The 24,083-nt window shown below is 44.7% G+C and overlaps 2 protein-coding genes across 49 annotated transcripts in view; one reads left to right on the top strand and one right to left on the bottom strand.

Moving 5' to 3' along the window:
- Positions 1-3,973: 3,973 nt before the first annotated feature.
- Positions 3,974-18,005, bottom strand: HARBI1 (harbinger transposase derived 1). 3 transcript variants are annotated; one of them, XM_521904.9, is made up of 3 exons: positions 17,840-18,005; positions 16,283-17,096; positions 3,974-4,561 (listed from the first exon to the last, which is right to left on the bottom strand). In XM_521904.9, exons 2-3 carry the CDS (start codon positions 16,950-16,952, stop codon positions 4,182-4,184), a joined length of 1,050 nt encoding a protein of 349 aa, XP_521904.4. In that variant the 5' UTR covers positions 16,953-17,096; positions 17,840-18,005; the 3' UTR covers positions 3,974-4,181. The 3 variants fall into 3 exon arrangements, with proteins under 3 accessions (XP_521904.4, XP_016776267.2, XP_016776268.2); XM_016920778.3 differs by having other exon boundaries at positions 17,614-17,892; XM_016920779.4 differs by having other exon boundaries at positions 17,218-17,859.
- Positions 17,829-24,083, top strand: part of ATG13 (autophagy related 13) — a 57,317-nt gene continuing 51,062 nt past the window's right edge. For 10 of the 46 annotated variants that reach the window (XM_054661063.2, XM_063782445.1, XM_009460139.5 and 7 more), the window contains exons 1-2: positions 18,016-18,604; positions 18,974-19,089. The gene's annotated coding sequence lies outside the window, so the exon portion shown is untranslated. 46 annotated transcript variants of the gene reach the window in all.

Consider the following 24,083-nt stretch of genomic DNA (forward strand, 5'->3'; position numbering starts at 1 on the left):
AAAAAAAAAATTCAGGGCTGGGCACAGGGGCATGCAATCCCAGCACTTTTAGGAGGCCAAGGCAGGCAGATCAATTGAATCCAGGATTTCGAGACCAGGTTGGGCAACTTAGCAAAACCCCATTGCTACAAAAAAAAAAACAAACAAGAATTAACTGGGTATGGTGGTGTGTGCCTGTAGTCCCAGCTACTCGGAAGACTGACGTCAGAGGATCACTTGAGCCTGGAAGGTGGAGGCTGCAGTAAGCCGAGATCACTCCACTGTACTGCTCTAGCCTTGGCAACAGAGCAAGACCCTGTCTCAAACAAAAAAAAAAAAAAAAGTTTTTTTTTAGAACAAGGATTTCTGTGTGATTAAAAAAAAAAGTCTATTAATTTTATGTGTTGGGAAACTAGCATGTCCCCAGCCTTCAGCTAGTATTTTTCCTTCCTTTCCACATAATCAACAAAGTCTTAATCCTGAATCTGTGATTTCTCATACCCACAACAATTTTGGAAAATCTTGGCAGGATCTAGAGAGCAAAATGGGCCCTGAGGACATGTGTATGCACAAAAACCCTTTCATTTCTTATTTTCTTGTCCTCCTTCTAACTTCCCCTCCATTGCCAGGGAAGGTAACTACGAAGCTCAGTCTTTGGGCTATTTTCCGTTTGTTTCAGATACAGATAAAATCTTAATATCTATGATCTGTCTAGCCTCTTTCACCGTTACCCACTTCTTCTATGTCTTCACTACATGACTCCACTAAAATTGTGTCTTGTTTTTTATCCCTAAGTTAGATTAACTTGGTCTAGATCCTTCACAGTCCTAGGATCAGGAAAACAGCTTCATCCCTATTCAGTTAACTTAAACCAAGAATATGTTTATGGTCCCTCTTTTGTATAATCTGGAATTGGTAAATTGGTGATCACCCAATATTGTTTTCCCTTGATATATCCTGAGACCTTACTGCCTTGAAACATCTAAGGGTAAATCTGGAAAACTACTATGCTGGCCAGATGGAGTTATCTATGGGAAAATGAGGCTTACGTAAGACAGACAAAATCCTTGACTCTTTCCCAAAACCATGCCAGAAAAAAGCTATAAATCCACACTAAGGACCACAAAGGGAGCAGCTTTCTCAGACGCTTATAAAAAGCCCCTGTGAGGACACCCTTGGCAATTTGGAAGTACAGACCCTGATCCTTCCCCTACATCATTTTGGGGAAATAACTAACCAATGACAAAAGAAAAAAAAAATCCTGGCCTGCAAAACCACAGGTTGAAAGGAGGTTAAAGGTGTAGATCTGAAGAGTTTCCCTGTGGGATTATTAGAAAATAAAATGCTCCCAGGGAAAAACACTGTCAGCCAATGTTCAGCCAGCTCAGCACTTAGATTATCTTTGGTGTGCAAGTAAACAGACTTGAAATTGCTTTTGAAATCTCTCCAAGACTGTCCATCCCACTCAGTCTTTTATGTCACCATCTAGTGAGTTAAGTTGTGAAAAACTCCAATTTTCCTTAAATATAGTTATATAAGGCTAAAATGCAAGGCATTTTCCATGATCACACTTCACCTTGCCACTTATGATACATGTTGGGCAGTAACCCTTTCCTGATGCGATCTACCAAACAGAACCAAAACTTTATGGGGAAAATACCCATCTTAGAAGACTTAAAAAGGAAAGACCTTAAGAATTAAAACATTGCCTTATGAGGGAAACAAGTTGAACTTTACAAAGAAAAAAATAATGTAACCGGGTACCTCTGTTGCACAATGAATAATGTTTCTAGCCAACTCTTCGTTGTCCATTCCCACCTCAATGACATCCCTGTGCATATTAAGCACAATCTTCTGCCAAATGGACCCACTCTTTATAGAGCAGGATAATGATGGTGAATAGCATTTGGAGTAGAAATAAAACAGCAGATAATAATCCGTAATTGTTTTTAATCTTGAGGATGAGTCACCCTCAATTTATTTCCAAATTTCTTCTGTCATCAGCTGTTCATTTCTTTACTTTGAAAATCACCAGATTAACACTGCCAAAGGCAGGAGGTAGGAAATGATCCAAGAGGACAAGTCAGAGGTATCACATGGTGAGTGGCTGAGAAACTGGAACAAGACAACCCTCAGGAAAGTCTCTTTTTTGTCCCAGCAAAGGCACCAATGTGTGAACCTAATTCACACTTTCATTATTCTAATCAGGTTATTTTTATATCAGTGTAATTTTAGAACAAGACTTGCTAGGGGATTATTTATTTCTTAGGAAATTCTGTCCATCACTCTGCATATCCAAGGTCTAGCACCAGAATTCATTTCAAGCCAAGAAATTATATTCCTATTACCTCTCCTTTTTAATACTTTCACATATCTTCTTTATTCCCTGAATCCTCCTTTTGTACAAGGAATTTCAAAACAGAATGACCAGACTTTCTAACATCACAATTATAAGAAATGTGATCTAGTTGAATGTGAGGTGTCTGAACCTGGGTGAATCTGCATTGCTCATCAATCTCTCTCAGTCCTTAGAACGCCTGTAAAGCATAAGCTTGCTATTTTATCTATATTCGAATTGCCTTTTTTAAGCTGATTGGGTTCTCAAACCCATTTAGCCTCTAACTCCGAGTCAGGGTTGGAAATAGGAAACTGGAGTCCAGATGTTCTCCCTAGGATCTAGGTCCAAGTCACAGTCCAATTATTGCAGACAGGCTAAAGATGGAGGTTTCTGACTGTCTTTAATATCCTCTTAAAAGCACAAAGCTGCAAACTGAGATTAGTAGCCATTTACTAATGTCAGAAGATCATTCCCCAACTGAAATTCTCTCTTCACATTTGCCTCAGATTATGCCTATATAGGCAGCAAAGTAGAAAAACTAAAATACCATCCAAATAATCCAGAACAAGTAAATATTGTTTTTTTTTTTTTTTTTTTTTTGAGACGGAGTCTCGCTCGGTTGCCCAGGCTGGAGTGCGATGGCACAATCTCGGCTCGCTGCAACCTCTGCTTCCTGTGTTCAAGTGATTCTCCTGCCTCAGCCTCCTGAGTAGCTGGGATTACAGGCGCGTGCCACCACGCCCGGATAATTTTTGTATTTTTTAGTAGAGACGGGGTTTCACCATGTTGCTCAGGCTTGGTCAGGCTGGTGTCGAACTCCCGACCTCAGGTGATCTGCCCACCTCGGCCTCCCAACGTGCTGGGATTATGGGATTATAGGCATAAGCCACCACACCCGGCCTATGTAAATATTGTTTTCATCTGAAATCTGCAGATAATTGAAACCAAAAAAGTGTTTTGACTATATGCTGTTTTCCCCTTTACTATGAGTTTATTTTTTTTATTTTTATTTTTTTTGGAGAAAGCCTTGCTCTGTCACTCAGGCTGGAGTGCAGTGGCATGATCTTGGCTCAGTGCAACCTCCGACTCCCAGGTTCAAGCGATTCTCCTGCCTCAGCATCCCGAGTAGCTGGGATTTCAGGCATGTACCACCACGCCCGGCTAATTTTTTTTTTTTTTTTTTTTTTTTTTTTTTGAGACGGAGTTTCGCTCTTCTTGCCTAGGCTGGAGTGCAATGGCACGATCTCGGCTCACCACAACCTCCGCCTCCCTGGTTCAAGTGATTCTCCTGCCTCAGCCTACCGAGTAGCTGGGATTACAGGCACCTGTCACCAAGCCCAGCTAATTTTTTTGTATTTTTAGTAGAGACAGGGTCTTGCCATGTTGCCCAGGCTGGTCTTAACTCCTGAACTCAGGTGATCCACCCGCCTCTGCCTCCCAAAGTGCTGGGATTACAGGCGTGAGCCACCGCACCCGGCCGCTAATTTTTGTATTTTTAGTAGATACGGGGTTTCACCATGTTGGCCAGGCTGGTCTTGTCTTGAACTCCTGACCTTTACTATGACTTTGTATGCACAGTCATAAATGTTTGCAACCACTGAGCTTTCAAATTAGTGGTACTCAACCTGGAGTTCACTGGATAGTAGGGAGCCGCTGTCTTGGTTTCAGTTTAATTAATGCATTTGCAAATGAATCAAGATATTCTGGCATAGCCCCAACCTTACCAAAACACACATATTAAATGTCAGTTTATGACAAGTATCTGTATACTCAGTCATGCTAGATGATGGAACTGTGTAGAAGGTGATGAGGAGGAAAGTCTGTCACAACTCCTGGGAAGTATCCCTCCTCTCCACCTTCTACATTAGCTAAAATGAGTGAGCATTAGCTCCTGACGAATACGGTCAGCCTGTAAGTCCAGGGACTCCATGTGCTCATACTCTTCTTCCGGGGGCTGTTCCATGGGTCCTGTCATTGGAGAGGACCAAACATCCATCCCATGCTCCAGGGAGATGTTGTGGAGGACACAACAGGCCAAGATGATATGGCTGGATTTCTCTGGTGAGTACTGCAGTGCCCCCTTGGATCCATCCAGGCAGCGGAATCGGGAGCAGAGGGTTCGGAAAGTCTTCTCAATCACACTGTGAGTTGCAGAATGGGCCATGTTATAGCGATATTCTGCTGGAGTTTCAGGAATGTGAAGTGGGGTCATGAGCCAGGTTTGAAGAAAGAAGGAACTGTCACCTGTGGGGAAGGCCCAAATAAATCATAAATGACTATAAGTGGAATAGAAACAGGAAGTGAAATTCAGAAAACATATACTGACAATGGACAAGAAAATACAACAGCCTCTGGCGCCAAAGCACACTAGAAAAACCAAGCGGAAAATGCTATGGTAAAAAGAAATCATGCCAATGCCAGGAGCAGAAAGACACGAGTTCTGGCTGAGAATATCGTTGGTAAAAATCGACACATAAAAACGCTGGCACCTAAAGGAAGCCAAATATGAAAGAATGTAGGAAGGAGGTGAAGGCACTGGAGGAAATAAAATTCCTGCATTTGGCCAGGCATGGTGACTCACGCCTGTAATCCCAGCACTTTGGGAGGCCGAGGCGGGTAGATCACCAACTGAGGCCCGGAGTTCAAGACCAGCCTGACCAACGTGGGAGGCGGAGATTGCAGTGAGCCAAGATCACGCCATTGCACTCCAACCTGGGCGACAAGCGTGAAACTCCATCTCAAATAAAATAAAATTCCTGCAATTTCCTAATTCAGAGATATTGTTATTAATAAAAGGCTTAATAAAACCAAATAAAATCAAATAGCATGCCAATCTTCAAAATCTCTACAGAGCAAGAATGAAACAGGAAAAAAGAGAATTCTGCCAAGAGATCCCAAAACACTTGTGAGGGGAAGTCTTAACTTTACCCTCAAAATTTCAAGTCTAAAAGCACTACCAAGGGATTTCAGGGGATTTCATGGACTACAGTAATTTATTCTCCCAGTGCTAAGAAGAATAAGATAAAAGTCCGAGCACTTATGGCAGAGATCAGAACTCAGGTGTTCTGCCTTCCTATATATCACAATTACTAGAACCATGCCTTTGTAAGAGGAAGAATTTCACATGAACAAAGAGAGCATACATATAATCATGCAAATAGTAATAGTTGGTGATAAGGAAATGAATTCAGAAGTCAATTAAAAAAATACACACAAGGCATTCTCCTTAAGTGACTTCTTTATCAAATGATCCCAGGAAGTGCTAACAAAACAACAACAACAAAAAACTGGGGTGCAATGCCCTGATACAACAGCACAATGTTAGTATAATGCTTTCTTGTCCTGACTCACTGTCACTACATCTGGCAGATGAGATGTCCCGCACAGAGGCAAAACCTCTTAGAAATTTGAGAGACAAATAGGCCCTGGAGTACCAGTTTGCATACCACTGTGTTCCTGCCCCACCATCAATTTCAGTGAATAGTTCTGGACTGTTCAGACAGTGGTAGGCACTGTTCCCAACATACAGGGCTCATTTCTTTTAGGCGCTTACATTTATTTTTTTGGAGACAGAGTTTTGCTCTGTCACCCAGGCTGGAATGCAGTGGAGTGATAACAGTTCGCTGCAGCCTCAACCTTCCAGCCTCCTACCTCAGCCTCCCGAATATCTGGGACCACAGGCATGCGCCACCATGCCTGGCAAAATTTTTAATGTTTTCTAGAGAGGAGGTTTCACTATGTTACCCAGGCTGGTCTCTAAGTCCTGTGCCCAAACAATCCACCCACCTCAACCTCCCAAAGCCCTGGAATTACAGCGCCTAGCAGGAGCTTACATTTCTAAGAAATGGATTAACTGTAAATATCTAAGAAGTCTCACAAAATTTTCAAATTTACTATTTAGCTGACTTTTCCCCTCCCAGGTATAACCTTTTTTTTTTTTTTTTTGACAGAGTCTGCTCTGTTGCCCAGGCTGGAGTGCAGTGGTGCAATCTCAGCTCACTGCAACCTCCACCTCCCAGGTTTAAGCAATTCTCCTGTCTCAGCCTCCTGAGTAGCTGGGACTACAGGCACACGCCACCACGCCCGGCTAATTTTTTGTGTTTTTAGTAGAGACGGGGTTTCACCATGTTGGCCAGGCTGGTCACAATCTCCTGACTTCATGATCCACCCACCTCGGCCTCCCAAAGGGCTGGGATTCCAGGCATGAGCCACCGCACCCAGTTTTTTGTTTGTTTGTTTGTTTTTTTGAGAGTCTCACTCTGCCCAGGCTGGAGTGCAGTAGCATGATCTCGGCTCACTGCAACCTCCGCCTCACAGTTTCAAGCAATTCTCCTGCCTCAGCTTACCGAGTAGCTGGGATTACAGGCACCTGCCACCACGCCCAGCTAATTTTTGTATTTTTAGTAGAGATGGGGTTTCACCATGCTGGCCAGGCTGGTCTCAAACTCCTGACCTCATGCGATCCACACCCTTCAGCTTCCCAAAGTGCTGGGATTACAGGCGTGAGACACCACGCCCAGCCATAACCTTTTCTTTTTATTGAACATAACCCTACTAAATAATGAATTTAAGAAACTGATGCTATAAATAATAATGAAAAATAATATCCATGACTCATTGAACACCTACTATGTAGCATGTACTGTGCTGGTACTTTTTTTTTAACTATTTTTTTTTTTTTGAGACGGAGCCTCACTCTGTCGCCCAGGCTGGAGTGCAGTGGTGCAATCTCGGCTCACTGCAACCTCTGCCTCCCGGGTTGAAGCTATTCTCCTACCTCAGTCTCCTGAGTAGCTGGGACTACAGGCATGTACCACCATGACTGGCTAATTTTGGTATTTTTAGTAGAGATGGGGATTTCACCATGTTGGCCAGGCTGGTCTCAAACTCCCAACCTCAGATGATCCGCTCCCTTTGGCCTCCCAAAGTGCTGGGATTACAATCGTGAGCCACCATGCCTGGCCTAACTTTATTTTCAATATTTATTTACTTTACTTTAGTTTTGTTTTTTGAGACAGAGTCTCACTCTGTTGCCCACGCTGAAGTGCAGTGGTATGATCATAGCTCACTGCAACCTCAAACTCCTGAGCTCAAGCAATCCTCCCAACATACCCTCCTGAGTAGCTGGGATTACAGGCACATGCCACAACACCCAGCTAATTTTTAAACTTTTTGTAGAGACAGGGTCTTGTTATGTTGCTAGGCTGACCCTGAACTCCTGGCCTCAAGCATTCCTCCCGCTTCAGGAGGAACTCCCACCTGCTTCACCTCCCAAGGTGCTGACATTACAGGTGTGACCACCACACCCAGCTGGTACTTTTTAAAGATTATCAGGCTGGGCACGGTGGCTCACACCTGTAATCCCAGCACTTTGAGAGGCTAAGGCAGGCGGATCACTTGAGGTCAGGAGTTTGAGACCAGTCTGGTCAACACAGCAAAACCCCATCTCTACTAAAAATACAAAAATTAGCCAGGCATGGTGGTGCGTGCCTGTAGCCCCAGCTACAGGAGGCTGAGGTAGAAAACTGTTTGAACCTGGGAGGTAGAGGATGCAGTGAGCCGAGATCATGCCACTGCACTCCAGCCAAGGCGACAGGGTGAGACTGTCTCAAAAAAAAAAAAAAAAAAAAAAAAAGATTATCTCTTATTATGCAATCCCAACTCTGCTAGGTTAGATATTGAACTTATTATTCAAATGAGAAGATCAAAGTATATGTTCGTCATCCTTTGATATGTTAGGCAAAGGAAAGACCTAGTCACTAAATGCTAATTTCAGACTCAGAATACTAAAACAAGAGCATAATAAAACAAGAATATAATGCTGTAAAAGAGAATAAAATAAGTAAGATGAATACTGAAAACTGGAGATGCTAAATGATCCTTGTTAAAGTTTCTCTAAGAAATGGTATGAGTCTTAAATGGAGGAGATATACAGGAAAAGCTAAAGGAGACCTTTTGTAAAATTGCTCTACCCTCACTAAATGGTTATAAACCAAGCACTACTGGAAAACAGACACTCAAGAGGGGATTAGGATCAGAATTGCTAAACAGATTACAATTGCTTATATGATCAGTCATCCACAAGACATTTTGGCAGATCTTACCCAAAGCTGCTGCTTAATAGGACTAGGCCAAGAGCTAAAGAAATAAGAACTGAGGCTGAATTGTTTGCAGGAATAGGTATATTTAGAGGGGAATTTAGATAATGCATTCTGAAGGGACAGATGAGAATGAGGACAGGAATGGATAATATCGTAGGAAAAATAATGCTAAAAAAAAAAAAAAAAAAAAGGCCAGAGGCTCACAGCTAGTTCTAGGTTTGACAAATCTAGAACTGTTCCTCAAACCTAAGGGTTGTTTCTTAAAATACAATTAGGCGGCCAGGTGCAGGGCTTCATGCCTGTAATCCCAGCACTTTGGGAGGCCACAGTGGGTGGATCACCTGAGGTTGGGAGTTTGAGACCAGCCTGACCAACGTGGTGAAGCCCCGTCTCTACTAAAATACAAAAATTAGCTGGGCGTGGTGGCAGGCACCTGTAATCTCAGCTACTCAGGAGGCTGAGGCAGGAGAATTGCTTGAACACAGGAGGCACAGGTTGCAGTGAGCTGAGATCGCCCCATTGCACCACAGCCTGGGCAACGAGAGCAAAACTCCATCTCAAACAACAACAACAAAAATACAATTAGCCATCTATTCTCTCTTTTAACATCTTGTCATTCCTTATAATCCTGCCAATCTTCCCATAATTACTCCCACTGTCCACACAACCTTTAGAGACTTGTTTAGAGATTTGTTTTCCAAATCTGTCTATTCATATGAATGATTTAGGGTATCTCTCTGTTGCCCAGACTGGAGTGCAATAGCACGATCGTAGCTCACTGCAGCCTTGAACTCCTGGGCTCAAGTGATCCTCCCAGGTCAGCCTCCTGAGTAAGCTGGGACTACAGGCACACGCCACCATGCCTGGCAATTAAAAAAAAAAATTTTTTTTTTTTTTTTGGAGATACAGTCTCCAGCCCAGTCTGGAGTACAGTCACAGAATCTTGGTTCACTACAACCTCCGCCTCCTGGGTTCAAGCAATTCTCCTGCCTCAGCCACTCGAGTAGCTGGGATTACAGGCATGCGCCACCAGGCCCGGCTAATTTTGTATTTTTAGTAGAGACAGGGTTTCACCATGTTGGCCAGGCTAATCTTGAACTCCTGACCTCAGGTGATCTGCCTGCCTCGGCCTCCCAAAGTGCTGGGATTACAGGCTTGAGCCACCGCGCCTGACAAATTTTTTTTTTCTTTTGTTTTTTTTGAGACAAAGTCTTGCTCTTGTCCCCCAGGCTAGAGTGCAATGGCGTGATCTCAGCTCACTGCAACCTCCGCCTCCCAGGTTCAAGCGATTCTCCTGCCTCAGCCTCCCGAGTAGCTGGGATTACAGGCGCCTGCCACCACACCTGGCTAATTTTTATATTTTTAGAAGAGATGGGATTTCACCATCTTGGCCAGGCTGGTCTCAAACTTCTGACCTCAGGTGATGTGCCCGCCTTGGCCTCCAAAAGTGCTGGGATTTAGCACCTGGCTAAAATTAGCACCAGGCTAATTTTTGTATTTTTAGTAGAGATGGGGTTTCACCATCTTGGCCAGGCTTGTCTTGAACCTCTGACCTCGTTGTCCACCTGCCTTGGCCTCCCAAAGTGCTGGGATCACAGGCGTGAGCCACTTTTCTTTTTTTTTTTTTAAGATGGAGTCTCACTCTGTCATCCAGGTTGGAATGCAGTGGCAGGATCTCCGCTCACTGCAACCTCCACCTACCAGGATCAAGCAATTCTCCTGCATCAGCCTCCTGAGTAGCTGGAATCACAGGCTCACACCACCGTGCCTGGGTAATTTTTGTATATTTAGTAGAGACAGGGTTTCAGCATGTTGACCAGCTGGTCTGGAAGTCCTGACCTCAAGTGATCCACCCACCTCGGCCTCCCAAAATGCTGGGATTACAGACGTGAGCCACCACGCCCGGCCTGAGGAAATCAGTTTCTACATCTTCAACTTCCACAGGTATATTCCAAGCTTTCTTCATGCCTCACACCAAAACTAGCTTTAATAAACACTTGCTGACCAGGCACAATGGCTCATACCTGTAATCCCAGCACTTTGGCAGGCTGAGGTGGACTGGCTGAGCTCAGGAGTTTGAGACCTGCCTGGTCAACACAGTGAGACCCAGACTCTATAAAAAAAATAAATAAATAAAAGAATTTTTTTTTTTTTTTTTTTTTGAGAGTAAGTCTCACTCTGTTGCCCAGGCTAGAGTGCAATGGTGCAATCTCGGCTCACTGCAACCTCCACCTCCCGGGTTCAAGCGATTCTCCTGCCTCAGCCTCCTGAGTAGCTAGGACTACAAGTGCCCACCACCATGCCTGGGTAATTTTTGTATTTTTAGTAGAGATGAGGTTTCACCATGTTGGCCAGGCTGGTCTCAAACTCCTGACCTCAGGTGATCCGCCCGCTTTGGCCTCCCAAAATGCTGGGATTACAGGCATGAGTCACAGCGCCCAGCCAAAAAATTTAAAACAAAATTAGCCAGGCATGATGGCAGGCACCTATGGTCCCAACTACTCGGTAGACTGATGTGGGAGGATCAATTGAGCCCAGGAGGTCAAGGCTTCAATAAGTTGTGATCATGCCAGTGCACTCCAGCGTGGGTGACAGAATGAGACCCTGTTTCAAAAATACATGTGTGTGTATGTATATAATATATATATATATATAAAATAATAAAAAGGCCAGGCGCGGTGGGCTCACGCCTGTAATCCCAGCACTTTGGGAGGCCAAGGCGGGCGGATCAAGAGGTCAGGAGATGGAGGCCATCCTGGCTAACACAGTGAAACCCCATCTCTACTAAAAACACAAAAAATTAGCTGGGCGTGGTGGCGGGCGCCTATAGTCCCAGCTACTCCGGAGGCTGAGGCAGGAGAGTGGTGTGAACCCGGGAGGTGGAGCTTGCAGTGAGCCGAGATCGCACCACTGCACTCCAGCTGGGCGACAGAGCGAGACTCTGTCTCAAAAAATAAATAAATAAATAAACATTCATTAAATGTTGCTACAGTATCCATTTTTCCCACTCCTACTCTTTCTGTAGAGAGGGGAATCAGAAAAGTTATTTATCAGAATTTTTACTAATTTTCAACTATGTACTATAAACAATGTAAAAAACTACTTTAAAGCCATAATTCCAACTGAATCTTGGATCCCAAGGTGGGAAGAAAAAGAAGTCCTTACCAGGAATATTTGCCAAATAGAGTAATTCGTCCTATGATCTGATTTAAACACTGAAACACAAGCGATTTAAATTAAATGTTATGTGCCTCAGTCTCCTCTTTTGTAAAAATGTTAATAATATTATTATTTAACTCTTTTTTTTTTTGTTTTTGTTTTTTGAGACAGAGTCTTGCTCTGTCGCCCAGGCTGGAGTGCAGTGGCGTGATCTCGGCTCACTGCAAACTCCACCTCCCGGGTTCACGCCATTCTCCTGCCTCAGCCTCCGGAGTAGCTGGGACTACAGGCGCCTGCCACCACGCCTGGCTTATGTTTTGTATTTTTAGTAGAGATGAGGTTTCACTGTGTTAGCCAGGATGGTCTCGATCTCCTGACCTCGTGATCCGCCCACCTCGGCCTCCCAAAGTGCTGGGATTACAGGCGTGAGCCACCGTGCCCGGCTATTATTTAACTCTTAAAAAAGAGTTTTTATAAGCATTAAGTGATATAATTGATGCAAAATGCTTACAATATTGCCTGTCAAATTTTAAGGGCTAAGTTTTAGCTGGCTTAATAGTTAGGGAACCGGGCAGGGTGCAGTAGCTCATGCCTGTAATTCCAGCAATTTGGGAGTACAAGGTGGGCTAACTGCTTGAGCCTAGGGGTTCGAGACCAGCCTGGGCAGCATGACAAAATGCCAGCTTTACCAAAAATACAAAAATTAGCCCAGCATGGTGGTGTGCATCTGTAGTCCCAGCTACTCGGTAGGCTGAGGTAGGAGGATCAATTGAGCCCAGGAGGTCAAGGCTGCAGTGAGTCATAATCACACCACCACACTCCAGCCTGGGTGACAGAGTGAGACCCCGTCACAAAAAAAAAAAAAAAAAAAAAAAAGGTGGGGGGAACCAAAGTGAAGAGATTCATAAGAAATCAGCTTGGAACCCAAGTACTCCCACAGCTACAGAAGAAATGGCCAGATGAAACAATTGCAAAATCGACTTTCCCACACTTCTTGGTGTGAGTTGTATGAAAATAAAATTTGAAAGCTCAAAATAGGCAAAAGGTGTGTTTAAGATAAAGGTCCAATAGAGTAGCAAGAAGGTGGTATACTAAAAATAGTACGGAGAAGCAACAATCAAGAAACTCAGTAAGCTCCAGGATATTACCCTGGCAGCTCTACACCCATCAGTGTAGTCTTTGCCCACTTGGAACACAGGAGGTTTCTCTTTAAAGTGCTAGTAAACATGTTAAAGAGAAGTATTTCCTGAGCATCAACTCACAACAAGCACTGTGCAATGAGCATGTGCAGTGCAGATATGATTAATGGTAGTGATTAGCTGGGTGTGGTGGTGTATGTCTGTGATACCAGCTACTGGTATTATGAGCCTGGGCTGAGGCCAGAGGATTGCTTGAGACCAGCCTGGGCAACATAACAAGACCCAATCTCAAAAAAACAAAAGTTAGAGAAGTCTTCTAATCCTTAACGTAGCTTTCATCTCTTATATGTTGTATACAAGATAACCCTTGTCCTGATGCTCATATAAAAGTAGCACATTAAAAAAAAAACAAACCCAAAAAACAAAAAACTAAGCTGCTGGATTCAAGGGTTTTATCACTGCTAACTGCACTCCTCAGAGCTGTACAGTCACCTTGGTTCACACTGCTGAATGTTGAATAGATTCTTGTTCTACTCATAACAGTAAGCCAGTCTTTCCAATGGAAAGATCTGTGAAGTGAGTTGCTACAATAAGAATTGTGTACATGCATTGTCTACTATCATTTCTATGCAGATATCACAGTGACAATCAACAATGCAAAAATAATTTTTTTTTTTTTTTTGAGACAGAGTTTCGTTCTTGTTGCCCAGGCTGGAGTGCAATGGTGCAATCTCGACTCACTGCAACCTCTGCCTCCCGGGTTCAAGCGATTCGCCTGCCTCAGCCTCCCAAGTAGCTGAGATTATAGGTGCCTGCCACCACGCCCAGCTGATTTTTTGTATTTTTAGTAGATAAGGGGTTTCACCACGTTGGCCAGGCTGGTCTTGAACTCCTGACATCAGGTGATCCGCTTGCCTTGGCCTCCAAAAGTGCTGGGATTATAGGCATGAGCCACTACACCCGGATTTTTTTTTTTTTTTTTTTTGAGATGGAGTCTTGCTCCATCGCCCAGGCTGGAGTGCAGTGGTGTGATCTCAGCTCACTGCAACCTCTGCCTCCCAGGCTCAAGCAATTCTCCTGCCTCAGCTTCCCAAGTAGATGGGACTACAGGCATGCGCCACCATGTCCAGCTAAATTTTGTGTTTTTAGTAGAGAAGGGGTTTGACCATGTCGGCCAGGCTGGTTTTGAACTCCAACTCTTGACCTCTGGTGATCCACCGCCTTGGTCTCCTGAAGTGCTGAGATTATAGGCGTGAGCCACCACAACTGGCCACATTTGAATATCTATACAATACTTCATAGGTAACTTTCATATATATTACCTAATCCTCACAATAGATATTACTGTGGTTGGTGTTAGATTAATCATTTTACAGATGATTAGCAGAGCCAGATAAAAATTAAGGCTCAATTGTATGGATGTACAATACTTAAACAATTCTGGACAGTCCTGATAAGTATGTTGGCTTTTTTTTTTTTTTTTTTTTTTGAGACAGAGTCTCCCTCTGTTGCCCAGGCTGGAGTGCAGTGGCACGATCTTGGCTCACTGCAACCTCCACCTCCCAGGTTCAATCGATTCTCCTACCTCAGCCTCCCAAGTAGCTGGGATTATAGGCGCGCACCACCACGCCCTGATAATTTTTGTATTTTCAGTAGAGGAGGGGTTTCACTATGTTGGACAGGCTGGTCTTGAACGCCCGACCTCAGGTGATACACCCTCCATGGCCTCCCACAGTGCTGGGATTATAGTCGTGAGCTACCGCACCCAGCAGTATTTTGGCTTTATTTCAGGGGATTGTTTCATTTATTTGTTTGCTTATTTATATTATTATTACTTTTCTGAGAGACATTGTCTCGCTTTGTTGCCCAGGCTAATCTCGAGCTCCTGGATTCAAGTGACCCTCTCACCTTGACTTCCCAAAGTGCTGGGATTACGGGCAGGAGCCACCACACCCAGAGAGGATTGTTTTTATAAGGTTGTTTTTGTTGCTGCAGCTATTGTTTGCAATAAAAATTCTTGTATGCAATTTTGTTTTGCATATGTATAAATATATACCTGTAAGATAAATTCTTAGGAGTAGAAGAGCTGGGTGAAATAACATAAAATACATTTATTAATATATATATATATTTTGGCTGGGCATGGTGGCTCACGCCTGTAATCCCAGCACTTTGGGAGGCTGAGATGGGCAGATCACCTGAGGTTGGGAGTTCGAGAGCAGCCTGACCAACATGGTGAAACCCCGTCTCTACTAAAAATACTAAACTAGCTGGGCATAGTGGCGCATGCCTATAATCCCAGCTACTCAGGAGGCTGAGGCAGAATTGCTTGAACCTGGGAGGCGGAGGTTGCAGTGAGCCAAGATCGCGCCATTGCACTCCAGCCTGGGCAACAAGAGCAAAACTCTGTCTCAATAATAATAATAATAATAATAATAATTTTTTTTTACGTTGGTGTGGTGGCTTACAGCCATATTCCCAGAGCTTTGGGAGGCTCAGATGGGAGGATAGCTTGAGGCCAGGAGCTCAAGACTAGTCTGGTCAACATAGTGAGACTCTGCCTCTACACAAAATAAAAAAAATAAAAATAAAATAAGAAAAAAAAAGTTTAATTGTTTTGGAGACAGGGTCTTGCTATCTTGCTCAGGCTGGTCTCAAGGTCCAGGCTCAAGTGATCCTCTTGCCTTAGCCTCCCAGATAGTTGGAATTACAATTACCAGTTGTACTAGTACGTGCCACTGTGCTGGCTCTAACAGTATGCTTTAAAGTTTTAATAATGTCTATTAAATGTTGATTTTTTAAAAATTAAGGCTAAGAAAATTCTCACCTGAGGTCTCATAAAAAACTGGCAGGACTGAGACTCAGCTCTACAGACTGCCATATCTCATTCTACTCCACTACATAATTTTTCTTTTTCTTTTTTTTGAGATGGAGTTTTGCTCTTGTTGCCCAGGCTAGAGTGCACTGGCGCGATCTTGGCTAACCGCAACCTCCGCCTCCCGGGTTCAAGCGATTCTCCTGCCTCAGCCTCCCGAGTAGCTGGGATTGCAGGCATGCGCTACTACGCCCAGCTAATTTTGTATTTTTAGTACAGACGGGGTTTCTCCATGTTGGTCAGGCTGGTCTTGAACCCCCAACCTCAGGTGATCTGCCTGCCTCGGCCTCCCAAAGTGCTAGGATAACAGGCATGAGCTACACGTGCGGTCCCTTTTCTTTTTTTTTTTTTTTTTTGTTTTTGAGATGGAGTTTTTGCTCTGTTGCCCAGGTGGGGGTGCAATGGCGCCATCTCGGCTCACTGCAACCTCTGCCTTCTGGGTTCAAGCGATTGTCCTGCCTCAGCCTCCCGAGTAGCTGGAACTACAGGTGCCTGCCACCATGCCCAATTTTTGTATTTTTAGTAGAGACAAGATTTCACCATGTTGGCCAGGCTGGTCTCCAGCTCTTGACCTCAGGTGATCCACCGCCTCAGCCTCCCAAAGTGCTGGGGTTGTGTGAGCCACCGCCCCCGGCCTACATAACTTTTCTATGCCTCCAAACAAAATGAAAATTCACACTTGCAAACTTACCCAGAAGCCAGCTATCTTTGTGCATACCCGCTTCAAACTGACTACTGAGGGAAGACTGCTGCAGCACAGCACAGTCCTGTAGGCTGCCGGGCCAGTTTGTCTCCACGGTCATTAGTGTCCCTCTAATGTCACACACCATCAGGCAGTTTAAAGAATGCAGGCCTTTTCGGTTCACATAGGAGAGGTCTTCAGCATTTGGTGCCTTGATGGCCACATGGATACAGTCAACGACCCCCATCACCCCTGGCATCCCTGCCAACCCATAGAATTCATCCTTCAGAGCCTGAATGGAGGCTTCATCAGCTGGAAAGCGAATGAACTGTGAGGCCCTTTCCACAAGTGCTTCAGTGACATTGGCAACACAACGACTCATAGACGCCTGACTGATTCCAATGGCATCTCCCATCCGAGTCTGGAAGGAACCTGAGGTATAAAAACCCAATGCTGCAAGGACCTGTGTCTCTGGGCTAATAGCCCTGGATCGCTGAGTAGGCCTAGAAAGATTCGCCCCCAAGAGCTCCACCAAGTAATAAATGAACTGCCGTGGAAACCCATACATGGACATCAAGTATTCATCAGTCACATCATCCAGCTTAAAACGGTCCAATGTCCGGTGACCACGGCCATATAGCAGGAGGTCACAGTCAAGCACTGTTATTGGTATAGCCATGGTAAATGTGAATGTTGGCTCTCCTCTTTGCTTTTTCTGAACTGTTCCCAATGAAGATGTTGGTGCAAGAACGTATTTTTAAGAAAGTATCAGAATCCAACAGCTAACCACAGTTAAATGGCTCTGCCATTTATAATCTTCTCTCTGTAAATGTTAAAAGAAAAAACATTAGGAACCTACCAAAGACTTTAAAGTGACTCAAAGGCTGGAGCAGCTCCTTTTCTACAAATTTCCATTTTGTTGAGGCAAAACGTACTGTACTTACAACTCCGGATTTTTCTCCACTAACTCATGGCTGCACGACAGGCTTGCTCTGATTCAAGGATAATGGGAATTCAATCTTTGTGGCTCATTTAATGCTTGGCATTTCAATTGAGAACACCAAAAGAATAATGGAGGTGATGACATAATTATTCACAAGGTAAAAGAGGTCGGCTTCTAACTATATAGGCCAAGAAGCAGCTGACATATGTCATAACCACCTTGGGTAAGAATTGGTCACGGGTTTCATTATCCAAAGACTTCTGGTTTCACCTGACAAATACAGGACAGATGCTGGGGTGTTCAAACCAGTCTAACAAGAAAAGAAGGGGCAAAAAAACAAACAAACAAACAAACAAAAAAAACAACCAAAGTCCACAACCCAGCCTTATGGACGTACACTGTGTGCTGTAACAAAAGGCTTTTCCCTCACTCCAAGAACTCCAAATCGTGAACCTGAGGGCCAGGAAGTAGGGAAGACCAGACACATTGGAAGTCGGGAGCGAAAAAGAGGCTGGCCGAACCAGGTTTGGGAAGCGACTCTGCCACTTTTAAAGGGCACCCTAAAAACGGATGTCAAAGTCTGATTGCGCCGGCCACTCAGTTAGCCCAGGCCCGTCACCCACCTCTCCGCGGCTGCCAGGTTACCAGCCACACTTCCCACCCACCCAGCCGGGTTGGGCCCTCCTCCGGAACCGGCGACTGCACAGAGGCCGCCACGGCGCGCAACAGCGGCACCGCCCCTTCCGCGTCAGCGCCCGCCCCGCGCCGCGTCCTCACTGCCGCTGCCGCGGCTACCTGCGGTTCATCTCCGCACATTCCACACGCGGCCCAAACGGCGCTCTCTCTCTCTCTCTCTCAAACACCGCCTTTCCGTCTTTGTTTTATCTTGAGTAGCTTAGAAAGATTGGAGAAGAAAGCTTACGTGGAATGAAAATCAACTTTTATGGAGATTTTGAGGACTAAAAGAATAAATAGGGCGTCCGTACTGTAGCGAAAGTGCGACTAAGGTTAGGCATCTGGATTTCCCCCGTAGCCCTCTTCCACCCCCCCGGCCATTACCGAAGCGGATGAAAACAAACACTAACGATGGCGGCGCCGGGAAGCGACAGGCTGCTGGGCTTAAGGCGGGAGTGACCGCTTAACCAGTGAGGGAAGCACTGAAGAGCGCCAGTCGACGTGGGTGCGACAACTCGCGGAGTCTTAGGAGCAAAACGTCTGGGGCCTGCGAGCCAGGACCCTTCTGAAGCCTTAGGTGTCTGTCGGCGACGTGTACGGTCACTGCAGCTCCGGAGCGCGGAACCCTCAGCCAGGAGGCGCGGCTGGTCGGTCCCAGGTCCCGGCCTCCGTAATGAGAGCCCGGAACCACTCTTTGTGCCGCAGCTTCACAGGTACTAACTTTTGCGGGGGATACCCCAAGATCTCTCAGCGCCCCCGGGTGGGAGGCTGTGGATCTGCGGCCCCTTGGCTGCTTCTTCGTGGAAGTCGAAGGGATTAGCCACGGTTCAGTCTCCTGGGCCCCTGAGTTTTCTATGGGAAGTTGAGTTGGTCTAGGCCCCGTTGGCCCCTGCTTGTTTGGCAGAGAATCCCCTCCACCCCAGAGCTTTCCTCTCCACTTTTTCAGCTCTTTGGGTTAGGTCGTCAGGCGTTTTGGAGGTAATTTGGGGGGCCATAACTCCGGGGTTGGGTGCCAATATGAGTGAGGTAGGTTTTCATTCAATCAAGATTTGCTGAGTGCCAAATATGTACTCCGCGTGTAGGTGAGGGTGACTGTTGACTAGTGAAAAAAGGGACCCATGGTTCACGACTGTCTTCTTACTGGCAGTGGAACGACCTGTGGAAACCTGTGATCCATTCTCATTAAATAAATCTCTGGGTAAGTGGCTAAGCACCTTCTTGAGCTCATCACTAATTCTTCCCAGTTTTCACTTTTCCAGTGAGTTCCCAGTTAGCCTGGTCAATTCAGCGTAGCATTTCACTTTTGGTATTTCTTCGTTCTCTGGCCACCCCGCAGCAAAAAAGAAAAAAGAGATTTTTTTAAATTACCTATTTTCTCATTACACTTAGTTTAAAACTCATCTCCTAAGGTGATAGAATTTATTGGACACCTTTAGTGGGAGATGTATTATAATAAGAAACAACAAGCTCTTCCTTTACACTAAATTAACTTCCAGATTTTGTGTGTTGTTTTATGACTGTTAGTCCTTTTCATGTGTGCATGTAGTGGCTCCAGCTCAATTATGAGGTTTTTTTGTTGTTGTTTTCAACTCTCCATTTTTCAGCTCAGGAGAAGTCTTTTAGTTTTTTAGATTTAAAAATTTTTATTATTATTATTAGAGATAGGGTATTGCTGTGTCACCCAAGCTGGAGTACAGTGGCGCCTTCATAGCTAACTTTAATCTCAAACTCCTGGGCTCAGGGAATCCTCCCACCTCAGCCTTCCAAAGTGTTGGGATTACATGCATAAACCACAGAGTCCAGCCCAGGAGCTTAATCTCGAAGGAAGTTTACTTGAACTTTAGGTGTGGAATATTCGAAAGTAACTTCCAACATGGGGTGTGGAGCTAAGTAAGATGAATTTACATAAATCGTCATTTTTCCTGCATGTGCTTAGTGGAGGAGAGTGCATAGAGTTGCTGGTCATTGCTTCCTATCAAATTGTGGAAACCAATAAAAACTGAAAATATTCTGTGAGAGAATAGAGGTACTGTAGCCAGGAGGAATGCAAAGGAGGCTGCCCAGAGGGAATCAAACCTTTCTAAAGTTTGGGTTTTAAATATTTAAAAGGATTTTAAGTCCCTAAAGGGATTTAAAGGTTATTTTAAATAATTAGCTGATTTTTTTTTAATGTCCTTGGAAGGTAGATTTCTTGCTTTTTTTTTTTTTTTCTGAGACGGAGTTTCACTCTGGTTGCCCAGGCTAGAGTGCGGTGGCGGGAACTCGGCTCACTGCAACCTCTGCCTCCCGGGTTCAAGCGATTCTCCTGCGTCAGCCTCCTGAGTAGCTGGGATTACAGACATGTGCCAGCACGCCCAGCTAATTTTGTATTTTTAGTAAAGATGGGGTTTCTCCATGTTAGTTAGGCTGTTTGTTCTTGAACTCCCGACCTCAGGTTATCCACCCGCCTTGGCCTCCCAAAGTGCTGGGATTACAGACATGAGCCACCACTCCTGGCCGATTTCTTGCTTTTAACTGAAGAGTAAATGTGGGCCAGTTTATTAAAAATCCTCTGAAGGGGCCGGGCAGGGTGGCTTACACCTGTAATCCCAGCACTTTGGGGGGCCGAGGCAGGCGAATCATGAGGTCAGGAGTTCAAGACCAGCCTGGCCAACAAGGTGAAACCCCGTCTCTACTAAAAATACAAAAATTAGCTGGACGTGGTGTTGGGCGCCTGTAATCCCACCTACTCGGGTGGCTGAGGCAGGAGAATCGCTTGAACCCAGGAGGCGGAGGTTGCAGTGAGCCTAGATCACGCCATTGCACTCCAGCCCGGGAGACAGCGCCCCTCTGTCTCAAAAAAAAAAAAAAAAAATTCCTCTGAGGACCAATATAGGTTACATAGGCAATTTGTCTGTGTTTTTTGTTGTTGTTTTTTGCAATGGAGTTTCACTCTTGTTGCCCAGGCTGGAGGACAGTGGCATGATCTCGGCACACTGCAACAACCTCCCCCTCCTGAGTTCAAGCAATTCTCCTGCCTCAGCCTCCCAAGTAGCTGGGATTACAGGCACCCGCCACCACGCCTGGCTAATTTTTTGTATTTTTAGTAGAGATGAGGTTTCACCGAGTTGGCCAGGCTGGTCTCCAACTCCTGACCTCAGGTGATCCACCCACCCTGGCCTCCCAAAGTGCTGGGATTACAGGCGTTAGCCACCGCGCCAGGCCTGGCAATCTCTCTTATCCTGGTATTTTTTTGTATGCCCTTGGTCATAGAGAAGGGATGAGAATGTGAATTACCACTGCTTGGAAAAACAACTCAATTGGGCTGGGCGCGGTTGCTCACACCTGAAATCCCAGCACTTTGGGAGGCTGAGGCAGACGGATCACCTGAGGTCGGGAGTTTGAGACTAGCTTGGGCAACATGGAGAAACTCTGTCTCTACCAAAAATACAAAAATACCTGGGCGTGGTGGCGCATGTCTGTAATCCCAGCTACTCGGGAGGCTGAGACAAGAGAATCGCTTGAACTGGGGAGGCAGAAGTTGCTGTGAGCCGAGATCATGCCATTGCATTCCAGCCTGGGCAACAAGAGTGAAACTCCATCTCAAGAAAAAGAAAAACAACTCAATTAACGTGCATGGTTGACTTAACAGGGTCTCCTCAGTAAAAGTAAAGGTAAATCAAGAATTCATAGAAGTCATAACTTATAGAAACCTGTGAAGCAGAAAAATAAAATGAAAGAAGTAATAACTTAGTATTGCTGTTTTGGAAAATGCTGCTTTCACTTTTGATTCATACATGTGAAAGAAATAGTAAAGAAATAGTTAAGAATCATTTTACATTTTTTTCTTTTTTTTTTTTTTGATACGGAGTCTTGCTCTGTTGCCCAGGCTGGAGTGTAGTGGTGCGATCTTGGCTCGCTGCAACCTCTGCCTCCCAGGTTCAAGCGATTCTCCTGCCTCAGCCTCCTGAGTAACTGGGATTACAGGTGCGTGCCACCACGCCCGGCTAATTTTTGTATTTTTAGCAGAGACTGGATTTCTCCATGTTGGTCAGGCTGGTCTCTAACTCCTGACCTCGTGATCCACCCACCTTGGCCTCCCAAAGTGCTGGAATTACAGATGTGAGCCACCGCGCCCAGCCATATTTGTTTATTATTTTGAGTTGTTGATACTTTCTTTTTACATGAACTCTGTAGTTTATAAAATGATGAATTTGTCTACTTCAGAGTTAGGGGGAAGAGTTATCGGTGTGTACTGGCAGCAGGCTGTGGATTCAGAACTGTGAAAGCTTCTCCCAATACTATTCAGTCTTGTTTCTACCTGTTTCTTGGGGTTTCAGTGTTTCTACACTAATTTTTAGGTTAATTTCTTGGGTTTTCATTTCCTTATGCACGTAGGTAGTTTGATTATGGATCTTACATTTATGTGCTCTTCTGACTTGTGCTTTTAATATTTTGGGAGCACTTGCCCACCTCTCAACATTGCCATGATAGATGGCAAACCTCTTTGTGGCTTCTCCAGGCTTCTTTGAGCATCTGTGATCAAGGAAAGGAGCACTTGGCTGTTGGGCTTTATGCAGGGTACAGGGCTTTTACCTACCTATAAGGTTAAGGTCATATCTCCCAACCCTATTCTTACTGTCATGCTCGGTTCCCTGGCATCAGATTTTCCTTACATCTATAGCTTTGATTGTACTCTTTATGGAATCTGGAATATCTACCATTTTTCTAGTTCAGCTGTGTGTCCGAACATTTTTATTGTCATTTTATCTACATCTTTATGTGTTTGTAGTGGGAGGGGGAACTGACAGCATCAGTTCAGTCCACCCTGTTGATGAAAGGCCACTTCAGAGATTGATTGATTGATTGATTGATTGATTTATATATATTTTAGAGATGGGATTTGCCCTGTTGCCCAGACTGGAGTGCGGTGAAGCAATCTTGGCTCACTGCAACCTCCACCTCCCAGGTTCAAGCGATTCTCCCGCCTCAGCCTCCCGTCTAGCTGGGACTACAGGCGCCCACTACCATGCCTGGCTAATTTTTTATATTTTTAGTAGAGACGGGGTTTCACCATGTTAGCCAAGATGGTCTCGATCTCCTGACCTCGTGATCCGCCTGCCTCGGTCTCCCAAAGTGCTGGGATTACAGGCGTGAGCCACCGCACCTGGCCAAGAATGCATTAAAATATTTTAAATAATTTTTTGTTGTTTAAAAGTGAAAAAAATATAAACAAGAAACTGATTCACTCCCTTACTTCATGCATTCATCATCTAAACCAAAAACAAAATTTTAAAGCAAGAACAAACTACTGCGGAAAGTTTTTGTAAGTCCATTTTCTCTGTACATGCAAACTGCTGACTACTGAAGGGAAAAAAATATAATCCATGGTGTCTGCTGAATCAAAGGGGAGAAACAAGGCTGTCATTTAGTATCCAAAAACTGATACACGTATGTTCTGCTTTTATAATGTGTATTTTTCTCTCTTCTGTTTTTCATATCCAAAACTTGTAAATGCTATTTTAGGGGCAAAGCAGATTAGATTCCAACACTTGTTGAACAGAATTCACAAGCTGTGACAAAACTCTGTCATCTTCGGGGTGCAATTTTGTTTATATACACTGTATGTATATATTTCTTTTAGATTTGGCTGTAGTGGACTGGCCGTGGTTCAAGTGCCACCTTCATTCTAAGGCAAGGATATGCTGTGATGAAATCTTGGAAGTACAGCTAGAGTCATCATTCTAGCTGTTTGAAAAAGTGTATTTGGGCCAGGTGCCGTGGCTCATGCCTGTAATCCCAGCATTTTGGGAGGCCAAGGCGGGCGGATCACGAGGTCAGGAGACCATCCGGGCTAACACGGTGAAACCCTGTCTCTACTAAAAATACAAAAAAAAAAAAAAAAAAAAAAAATTAGCCGTGTGTGGTGGCGGGCACCTGGGGTCCCAGCTACTCTGGAGGCTGAGGCAGGAGAATGGCACGAACCTGGGAGGCGGAGTTTGCAGTGAGCCAAGATTGTGCCACTGCACTCCAGTCTGGGCGACAGAGCGAGACCCCGTCTCAAAGAAAAGAAAAGAAAAAGTGCATTTGAAGTACGTCCATAAAGAAAGAGACCTAATTTTAGAAGACATTTATGCTGGGTGAAAGTTTTTCTCCACTCTATTATGGACCATATGATGGCAACTAGTTTTTTTTTTTGTTTTTGTTTTTGTT

This window comes from Pan troglodytes, chromosome 9, assembly GCF_028858775.2.
Source record: "Pan troglodytes isolate AG18354 chromosome 9, NHGRI_mPanTro3-v2.0_pri, whole genome shotgun sequence".
Taxonomy (NCBI): Eukaryota; Metazoa; Chordata; class Mammalia; order Primates; family Hominidae; genus Pan; species Pan troglodytes.

Excerpts from the sequence above, each read along its gene's own strand:
- HARBI1 (XM_521904.9), bottom strand. The coding sequence starts at position 16,952 with ATGGCTATACCAATAACAGTGCTTGACTGTGACCTCCTGCTATATGGC. Across the intron at positions 4,562-16,282 it reads CAAAGATAGCTGGCTTCTGG|GTGACAGTTCCTTCTTTCTT; the intron begins GTAAGTTTGCAA and ends CCTTCCCCACAG.